This window comes from Pempheris klunzingeri, chromosome 20 (assembly GCF_042242105.1).
Source record: "Pempheris klunzingeri isolate RE-2024b chromosome 20, fPemKlu1.hap1, whole genome shotgun sequence".
Taxonomy (NCBI): domain Eukaryota; kingdom Metazoa; phylum Chordata; class Actinopteri; order Acropomatiformes; family Pempheridae; genus Pempheris; species Pempheris klunzingeri.
The window spans coordinates 12600586-12610912 of NC_092031.1; the positions used below are offsets into that span (position 1 = coordinate 12600586).

The following is a 10327-nucleotide window of genomic DNA, read 5'->3' on the forward strand; positions in this document are numbered from 1 at the left end:
TTCTCTCTCTGGGCCCTCTGACTTGTGAAAGTTATTGGAGTGTAAATGCGTTTAACAGCCTCTGTCTGCTGCTCTGCGTATGGAGAGTGCTATCCGTTGTCTGCTTCCTGCTTCATAGTTATCTGTGCCAGGTTTCCAGTTCAGTCAGTAAACTGTCTGCTGACATGTGAGAATTGATTAGTTATATATAAAATACTATATATATATATATATATATATATATATACGTATATCCAGACATATAACTAGCATTTATTTCAGCAGGCGGTCAATTAAGAAGAGATTCTTTCTTTGCAATTTGCAGTGACAGGTGGGGAATAGTTGTTAACTGTTCCCACTGCGTCCCCAGTAAAAAAAAAAAACACCTTCAGCCTTGATTGAGACGTAAGCAGACTGAGGTTGAGGTCTAAGGGGGCTTTAGGACTTTGTTCTGCTGTTCTTTAGCCACATCGTCATTCCAGTTTCTCATGACTTTGTCACTTCATTACTCTCCTTCAGTTTTCATATGTACCCCAGACCCCCCCTTGGGGGTTCCATTTCCCTGTGGTGACAGAGAAAGGCAGACGCTGCTGTTTACTCATGGCTCCAGGGGCTTGTGGCTCCCGATTAGCAAACCAGTGTGAGTCAACATCTGGTACATCCCTTGGACAAACTATCTCTCTAAGCGCACACTCAGCCTGTTGTCAAACCCCCGTCTCTTTCCGTCCGGTTCCCAAGCAGGCAGGCACCCCCTGGGCGGCAGTGCGCGCTCACACATCGGCGAGACATTTCCCAAAGCCTTCCCAGTCCTCCTGGCATCTCGGCAGGCTGTCACCTTCTTACCCTCCTGCGTGTTCCACAAACATACCAGAGGGCCAAAGGGCAGCAGGGGCCAGCGCTGCCCGTTTGTCGACATGCTTGATTGGGGTTAGGGGCGGCAGGACTCGCTCAGGTCGCGACACTGATGCGGTCCATCATGTCTGTGCAACCTGCGGTGATTATTTGACTGCATTCCATCCAAGACACAGGAGTTTTTAATGCGGTTTAACAGGCTGCCAGGTTTAAAAAGGGCTACCTCAATCTGAATCCATGTCACAGACCATCGTAGAGTTTCCCTCCCTTTGTTTTTGTTACGCTGTGCCAGTCTATGAAAGTATCTTGGCTCTAGACTCAACAGAACACACATGCTGAGGAGAGTGTCAGGCAAAGGAACATCTGTTGTGGTCAGTGGCTGTGGGCAAACTGTTTCATTTCGACAAGATGGCCTGTGGCAATACAATGGCTTAGTGGTTGGGAGAATGACCGAATTGCCAGTACTTGTGGTCAGGGTTTACCTAAGTTGGACAGAGCTTCTGAAAGACATGTGGCCACATTTTACATCAAATCTCTGTTTAGTTAGTGATATAAAAACGAGTAATGATATTGTCTTGACACAAGTGTGTTTCAAAATTTGATCTTTTCACATGGAAGTCTGCAGTTTGAAGAAACGTACCTAATTATGCTTTGTCTGAAGTGTTTATTCCATTGTAGTTACTTTTCCATTTGTCATCTTGTGTAAACCAAAAGCACAGGAAGTTATTTCATAACAACAAGCATGCCGAGTCTGATTGATACAGCATGCCAACGATAATTTCACTGATGAGAGAGTAGATTAGAGTGGATCTTGAGAAGTTGCGAGTAAAAACGCACGACTTAACTGTTCAAATAAACTGTGATATTCTGTATGTTCCTCTATCACAGCTCTCATGTCTCTGCCATGGCATTCATTCAAACACCGCTTGATGTCTTCAGCTGGCCAAGTCTGTCCAGAGGAATGTGGAGCACTGGTCAGCGTGGCTGTCTGAAGACGTTTGTGCATTTGTGTTGTAGTGTGCAAAGCGTGTAAAGCCTTTAGATCTTAACATTGCTGGCATCCTTTTTCTTTTCCCCTTTCTTTCTCTATCTCTCTCTCTGTCTCTCTTCCTCTCTTGGCTGTTGTGCCACCGTGGAGAAGGCAACAGTGACCCTATTGTGAACGGTGGGAATTGGGCAGCGGGCCAATGATGTCATCCTGCCATAGGGAAGACCAGGGGGAACGCCCTCCTGGCGTTCGGAATGCACTAGTTTTTCCTGTTGTTTTCCGGAAGGCAGTGATCAATTTAATTCCATCCTCATCACTCCCTGCTCTGGGAGGGGGGGGGGGGTGTTGAAGCTGGGAGGGATGGAGGACAGGAGGAGGAGGAGGAGGAGGAGGAGGAGATGTAGAGAATAGAAAAAGGATGAGGCACTCTCTTACGCTTCCAAAATGGGATACATTAAATAGGACAAAAAGATGAGGAGCCCGGGATGTTGAGATCGTTTTTTTTTTTTTTTTAGTCTTTTAACTTTCTAAAATGTGAATACCCAGGAATGCTATGAAGTCACACCAGCCTCCCCAATTGAAAGTTGCCGGGCATCATTAAAGAAGAACAGTGGTGATTCATGAAGAAAGAGGGGGAATGGCTTATGGAAACTAACGGCCCCTAACTCCAAGTAACCCCAGCGGCCCACAACATTGATTCTAAGTAGACACACACTTCACACAGATCAAATGTAACTGCAGTGCAGTCATTCAGACATCTTTGAAAGAGGTACTTTTGTGCTTCTACTGAAGTACTTTGCAACAATAGTGCTTTTACTTGTTAGTAGTTAATGAATAATTCTGGTTTATTCCAACTTGGCTCTTATTTTTAGCCATGTTGGCAGCGTAAATCCAGAAACGGCAATGTTGGCTGGTCTGTTGATCAGTTGGTAGGTTGGTTGGCCAGTCAACCACTTTGGTCCAGATTGAAACATCTCAATAACCACTGGGTGGATTGTCATGAAATCTTAAACAGACATTTATGGTCTCCGAGAATTAATCCTACTGATTTTAGTGGTCCCCTTACTTCCCCACTATGAGGTTCACATTTGTGGTTTTGACTGAAATATCTCAACATCTATTTGCTGGATTGCCATGAAATTTGGTACAGACATTTATGTTCCCCTCAGGATGAATTGTAATTTCTAGTCACTTCTAGTGACCTTAGGTTAAAAATTGTATTTGCCAGATACCTTGGAGTATGACTAAATACCTGTAAAACTGATAACATTCCCACCACCCTCAACTTTACTTCATGTTTAGTGTTAATTAGGAGATGTTAGCATGTTAACAAGCTAAATTGAGATGGTGAGCATGGTAAACTTTACACCTGCTTAACATCAGCGTGTTAGTATCATTGCAGGATGATACGTTTTTACGCTCTGCTCAAGCACACCTTCACAGAGCAGAGATGCAGGGAGTCAGACAAATTACATTGATGATGCTTGGTGCTCACACAAGGACAAAGTTGATGAACAAGTTTTCCCGGATGTTGAATTTTAAATGTGAGGCCATATTGTCAACATTATCTTGTTGATGTTGGCCAGATTATACAAACCAAGCTGTTTGCATGTAAAAACTTAATCCCTCATTGCAAATAACAGGATTGCACCTTCCTATGGCAAGCAGTGTGGGTCAAAGTTGAACCAGGAAGACAGTCTGTGAACTGTGAGAAGTTTGGCCTTCAATTATCTTCATCTAAGTTTGACTAACATGTAGTTTGGTTTGAAACCTCGTCTGATTTCTTTACTCAGCAGTTACCTTGATGAGTACAGAGGTATTTGTGAAAAAACTTCATTATCATTTAGGTTACAGGATTTCTACCTCAGGAGAATATTTTCAGAATATTTCAAACCCTGGCCTTTGCATATGCTTTACTGTACAGGATCTTCATTCCAGGGAAACTCAAGCATTGTACAATTGAATGACTTAACATGTGAAAAATCTAAAGCAAAACATTTATATTCACTGTGTGTCTGTGTGTGTGTGATGTTTTCTTGGCTTCGCTTGAGTTCATCAGCCCCTGAGTTCAAAGTGCGCCATCACATCACAAAGCCACTGAGCCGTCCACGAGGTGATCACCATTAATCACAGCTTGTGATCAAGCATCGAGCAGCATTTGCTCCATCACGACTGGAATGCCGTAGTAGAAACAAAGGATGCGGGGCCGTGCCCAGATTGACTTCAGATTGCACATCAGTGTGGTGTCACATTCTTTCTAGAACAAGGACAAGCGATGCACTCAGTGCTGTGTTCTTCTCCTCTCCTCATCATCAGAGGAAAGGAGAAAAATATCACTTTGATGGTGTTTACTGGGTATTTTTATAAAAATAACTTTATGATGGATTTTAAGGGAGAGAAAAAAAATGTAGAGGGGCTTCAAAAGTAGCGTTAACGGGAGACAGATTTTTGACATGCTTCCCAAGCCATCTGCTTTGGGTTAAGGCTCGGAGACAGAGTCGAATATGGAGGAGCGAGAAAAGGGGAGTAAGGCTGGAGAAGATGGCGAGGGCAGCAGGGAATAAAGGGAATGCAATATTGACATACAGTGGTGGAAAGCAATTTATTTGCATTGTGAACCTTCTGTTTTGAATTGTAGTGGCATGAGTTGTATGTGTAGGCAAGACAGGAGAGATCTGCCAAGTTGATCCAAAGATACAATGAGTTGATCTTATTGATATGGCTAAAATATTTAAGCTGGCTATGATGCTGGATTAAAAAAAAGAAACAAATATGCTGTGGTTCCAAACTCTAGTTCTTGGAAATATCTAGTTAAAATATTTCTGCTGTTTTGACAATTAAAGAAAAAACAAAAACTGTGAATGCTCTGGTTGGTTCTGAAATCTGTCAGCCTGCCAAAGACCCAACAGAGTGTTCTGCCGGAGACGCCACAACACAAAACTAATTAGGCAATGTGCTCCAGGCATATCTGTTGATTTGAAGGGAGGGGGGCTTGGGGATTTCAGAGTTGCACTATCTCTGCCACTCAAGACTATTTCGAAATGGCCACAGCAGATGCCAAATTCCTAAACTTCCCTTATCTTCTGACATTTGCTCATTCGATACAGCAAGAAAAAGATATGAAACAGAAAAACAATGTTGATCCTGTTGGTCCAGCTCTGCTTGGTGATGTTTTGTTGTCTTGGTCTCTGAGTCTCTCCTGTTTACTCCCCTCTCTCCTCTCCAAGCTGTCCGTCTCCTTCCACCCCCCTGTGCCATTCTACCAGTCCCCAGTGGGCACAGTCAGCCAGTCTGGCCAGGTCTGCCCCTTGCTGTGCCCCTGCACTGGATAAGCCTGCCTGGACCTTGGTTAGAGGCCTTTGTATAGAGCCGTGGGGGTGTTAGTGTGTGTATGTGTTTGTGTATGTGTTTCGCATTAGTGTGTATGTGTGTATAGCCTTCACAGCAGAAGGGGAGAAGGGGGTCCTATCTGTGCCTAAGGGCTGTCCCCCATCGCACCCTCACCATGCGCCCTATTGAGACCTAAGGGAGCGTGAACAATCACTGCAAAACCAAAGAGCTAAGTCCCCTTGTTATACAAGCCCAATTTTCAGCACCAGCCCCACCTCTCTCCTCCATGGTGTGTCCCACCCCCATCTGAGCACCCCGGCCCCACTCGTCAGAGGTTGACGGGCTTCGTTAAAGCAAGCCGGGGTCTTTTATGGCGCTATTTAATTAGCCATTCCACAGCAAACTGCCATCCGGCACCACCACTACCGCCCCCCCCCATCCTCTTCTCTTTGCTGGACCCAGCACCATCTTCATCATCACAACCACCTCCTCTGCCTTCACCCCCACTTACCCAACATCATCACCACCGCCACCCCTCCCCACTGAGCTCACCGGTCCCCTCCTCTCTCCTCTCCTTGTCTTTATATCCAGTAATTAGCCTGGGGATGGGGGTGGACTCATTGCTAGGTTGCTCAACAGTATTAGTGCTTGAGACTAGAAGGAAGGGAAGTGTCTCTCCCTGCATGGGGTTTTCTCTCTTAGTCCACCACCCCAAGACCCGTGGAGGAAGACAATGGAAATGGCCAGTTCTACAGTAGCCAGCTCAGCCTTACTGTCCCCGCTGCCCACTGAGCTCTGTCTACACTGGCTCCCTAATCATTAACCAGATTATGACTTTCTGTGTCTGCATGCATGTTGGAGGGGGTCAGTGGGAATTTACTTACAGGGTGCAAATGACCGCTGGCAACTCTTGATGTGGTTAATGCAGCTAAGATTGGTTGTTGATGAAGTGACTTAATTGTGCCAGACACTAAAATGAGAGCATTTCTTGTGATATAAAAAGTCCTCCATCCTTTTTTGCATTTATAGAATACTCACACTCAAAGGATCATTCAGGTTAATTGCTTCATTTTGGAATAATGGCTCCAGCATTGGTTTTTAGATCTTTGATCACAAAGCTGGTGAGCAATTTCACTTGAGCTGCACCACAACTTTGAGCGCACATTCCTTCCCCATGCACTCAAACATGAATAGTCAAACAGTGAGGCAGAGAGTCTGGGCAGCCCCTGGCTGCAGGTCCACATCGTGCTGGATCGACGCCCTCTAGTGACCACTACAAAAGACAAGCACAATGACAAGTCGAAATACCCAATAACCCTGGACAGCCAATCCAAACTGCGCAGGAGAAATGCAACAACCCACAGCCATGATAAAATTCATCAAAGAGACACATTTAACTAAGTTTGAACACCGTTTGTACCTGATTTTAATGTGAGAATGAGTATAGTTGTATGATTCTAATTATAAAAACGTAAATATTCGTATTAAATGTATTGCTGTTCAATCAGACTGGAGGTCAGCTTCTTTCTTTTACATTCATGATTATATTTGAATGTCATCCTAACATGGACTGATTTGGGGTTATTACAGCTAAACAAAATCAACCTGATGGTCAATAAATCAAAGTTGCTTGAATCATTTTAAGTGGCATTATAGGATGACCGACCCAGTTCAAACAAAAGTGAAAAGTCCAGCATGTCCTAATGACTGCTTAGCATGGGAAAGGTACCGCTAAGTTATCCTTGGCCATTTATAGCCCTTAATTACGCGCCTATTTTGTGACCCCTGAGTTCAACGGGCCAATTCCTGTGTGGACCCAAATGCTGACGAACAAAGGTGGAATGTGATGCCCCTTTTCCGTAGACAAGCTACTAAACGTTTCCCATCAATTTCATGGGAAAGTTCAAGCCAAGGAAACTATTAAACGCTTCAGCTGATTATTGACAGCGTATTGAACCTATTAGCGCATCACAGACACTCTGCTGGAGAAAAGAGAGAGAAAAGAGCTGCAATAAAACCTGAAGTGTGAGAAAGATGTGGGAAAGTCTGTCATATTCTTAGTACTGTTCATGTTGTGGAATATTACACTATGATACGGGCTAAAACTGGTGCTTTAGGACCCAGTTGATCGTTGTGATTGTGGCTGATATTTTCCACGTTGTGAGGGGAGGGGGTGGCCCGGAGGGGGGGAAGAAGGGGGGAGGCTGTCAATCATAGTGAAAGTGGCCGGGGTGGGCAGGCCTCTATGACACTTTGTACCGTCGGAGGGGGATATTTAACTTGGGACTGAGCACCACTCGCTACAGACACACTCACACACAGTGTGCCTAAGCAAAGAAACGCTCCAGCGCCAAGTCTCTCAGACTCCTGAAGTAGGAGCGACTCAGTAGGAGCTTCTGTACTAGTTATCAAAGGAGTAGAGACGCTCCCTCAGGAATTGACCGCGCAAAAAGGCTCCAGATTATGGACTGTCTGGTCATGCAGCGGCAGTGGGATCTGGAGCTTTTCTGAAAGGATTCAGCAATGCCACAGTGAAAGGAACTCTGAACTAACAACCTTTACTGGCTATCTGCAGTTTGCATTTGATATGCACTGACACTGCAATTTGCTGTAACGCCGCTTTTCAGCGTTGTTTTTTATTACGTGCACAGCCGAGAGTTTTGTGGGAATGTTACAGCCTGAGACTTTTATGTAAAGAAGTGCTCTGCGATTTGGAACATCCTCTGGAGAGAGAAATGGCTGTTATTTCATAAGTTGAGAGTGCATCCCACATTTTCCTCTAAGTTTTTGGACATTTTCTCTGAGGTGCACATATCGGCGGCTGGAATACCACGAGGGACACGCTGCATAGACCGTCTCCTCAGTCTATGGATTGTGCGCCCTGGGACCTTGTCAAACCTGAGAGCGTCAGGCGACGTTAAGAGAAGCCACGTTTATAAAAGCCGTGCGTAAAAATAACATTGGCCAAGGCAGCCCTCATTGCCGGGCGCGTGACATTTAAAACTTGGTGAAGTACTCTTTTGTGCACCCTTCTCTCTCGGGACGCTCCGGATCTATTCTGTCTCTTTAGAAAACACTTCATTCCATGCAGCTCTCGCCTCGGCCGCTGTCATCCAGTGTAGACAGTTCGTCGTGGCTTCGAGTCCCCGGGGTAACCATGACAACCGAAAGAAACCCAAAGTGAATCCAAGGGAGCGGGGTGAGGCCGGAGAGAGCGTGAATAGAGTTTCCCCATTTTGTTTTGTGCTTTTTTTTGTTTAGACTAAACACTTTCTGCAAAGCAGGGGCACCGCTTCGCGCTGCAGGGTTGCATCAGCGGGCAAATTGCAAAGTTGAAGGAGCCCTAAAAAGCAAAGCACTCCGCTCCATGTCATTCAAACCCGACGTGGTCTATTAAAAGTATCGCCTTGCTGGTGACTGAACTTCTACTATTTATGAAGCCCCGGGCCAGGCCTTGCAGAGAATACAGTGACCGGGAAAAGAATTGAACATTATTTACGCGAGAAGAGCCGGTGCGTAAAACAGGAGGAATAATGGGCCTCTCACAAACACTACTCTTTTACGTGCTGGTGTGCGTTCACCTTGGAGTTTCCCAGCATTACCTTCGCCTCCGTCCATCGCCCAGTGATCACCTCCCCGTGCCCGACCTCAAGGAGGACCCCGACCCGGAGTACGACCCCCGGGAGCAGGACTTGGCCGAGAGGACTCTGAGGAAAAAGCTCGGCAGTAACTTTGACCCCAACTTCATGTCCATCAGCTCGCCCATGCTGGTGAACCTCTCCGCGCCAGACAACCAGGTGAAGCTGCAGGGGCCCATGCCCAACGAGATTAAAAAGCTGGACCTCACAGAGACCCCCTATGGAAAACGGGTAAAAGTGGGCAAGAAAGCCCGTAGGAAATTTCTGCAGTGGCTGTGGACCTATACGCACTGCCCGGTGGTGTACACCTGGAAGGATTTGGGCGTGAGGTTCTGGCCACGTTACATCAAGGAGGGAAACTGTTTCTCTGAGCGCTCTTGCTCCTTCCCAGAGGGGATGTCTTGCAAACCCGTCAAGTCAATCAACAAGATTTTCCTCCGGTGGTATTGTCAAGGCTTTCTAAGACAGAAATACTGTACGTGGATACAGGTGCAATACCCAATCATCTCAGAGTGCAAATGTTCGTGCTGATTTTCTCTAAGGAAGTAGTGGTGGTCGAGGGGGGAGTGGACTGGAAATACGGTTTCTATTGCACTGTTAACTCTCTACAGAGGTGGGCACCATAGCAAATCTATTTTTTTATATAGCATTTTAAGTGAAATACCAACATTGTACATATTTAAGAAAAATGCAGCTATTTTTTCTAATTGAACCAGGACCATATTTTATTCTCATCCCTGAAACGTGTTTTTGGGGGAACACGAGCACTTCATAAGGAAGAGCTTTTTTTTGATATTTTTATGAGACATTGAAGATGGAATGCATATGCTACACTTCTCCAAGAGGTGAACTTTTTTTTTTCAACTGAACATTGATGCTGACTGTTATTTCACTGCAATGCTGCCTAGAGTTTTTGTATAATATTAATATCAATAATAATTAAATTGTAAAAAAAAAAAAAAGTTGAGGTTAAAGATATATATAAAGGCGTGAACTCAGCTTTTTTGGAATACATAGTATTGTAGAAATAAACAAATCTGTACGTTTTATTTATTATTTTAACGATTGTGAGTATAGAGCATAAGGAAAGAGAATAGCAGAGTATACCAGAAAAAAATATGGGAGATGTCTACTTGAATATTTCTAAAAATAAAAAAAAATAAAATAAAATAAATAAAAAAGTAAAACATATCAGTGTACATGTTATGTTTACACGTTTTAGCAATAAAGTCTATCTTTTCAACGTGTATTAGTGTCAAACCATGTTGCTTACAACGACTGTCTATATCCAGGGGGCGTGTACACTGTAAAAAAAAAAGACATACCATCCGAACATGGTGCCTCATTCAGTCTCAAAATCTTTCCCTGCATGAAAAGGTCTGCTGATACTGGGATTATTCCACTCGTTTGTGTCATTTGGATGGTTTCCTGTGAATAAGTGTCATAACATAACACTTGATTTCCACAGATAAGTTCTCGCGAGGTGGAATCACGTGAAATTGAGCCACGTTTTATGAAAATGCTGTTACTGTTAAAGAGG

The 10327-nt window shown here is 44.5% G+C and overlaps 1 protein-coding gene across 1 annotated transcript; it reads left to right on the forward strand.

Moving 5' to 3' along the window:
- The first annotated feature begins 7998 nt into the window (after nucleotides 1-7998).
- Nucleotides 7999-9689, forward strand: nog2 (noggin 2). Its single transcript, XM_070852035.1, has one exon. The coding sequence runs from the start codon at nucleotides 8683-8685 to the stop codon at nucleotides 9316-9318; it is 636 nt and encodes a 211-aa protein (XP_070708136.1). The 5' UTR covers nucleotides 7999-8682; the 3' UTR covers nucleotides 9319-9689.
- The last annotated feature ends 638 nt before the right edge of the window (nucleotides 9690-10327 follow it).

What these genes read in the sequence shown, in the direction of transcription:
- nog2 (XM_070852035.1), top strand. Translation starts at nt 8,683, where the DNA reads ATGGGCCTCTCACAAACACTACTCTTTTACGTGCTGGTGTGCGTTCAC.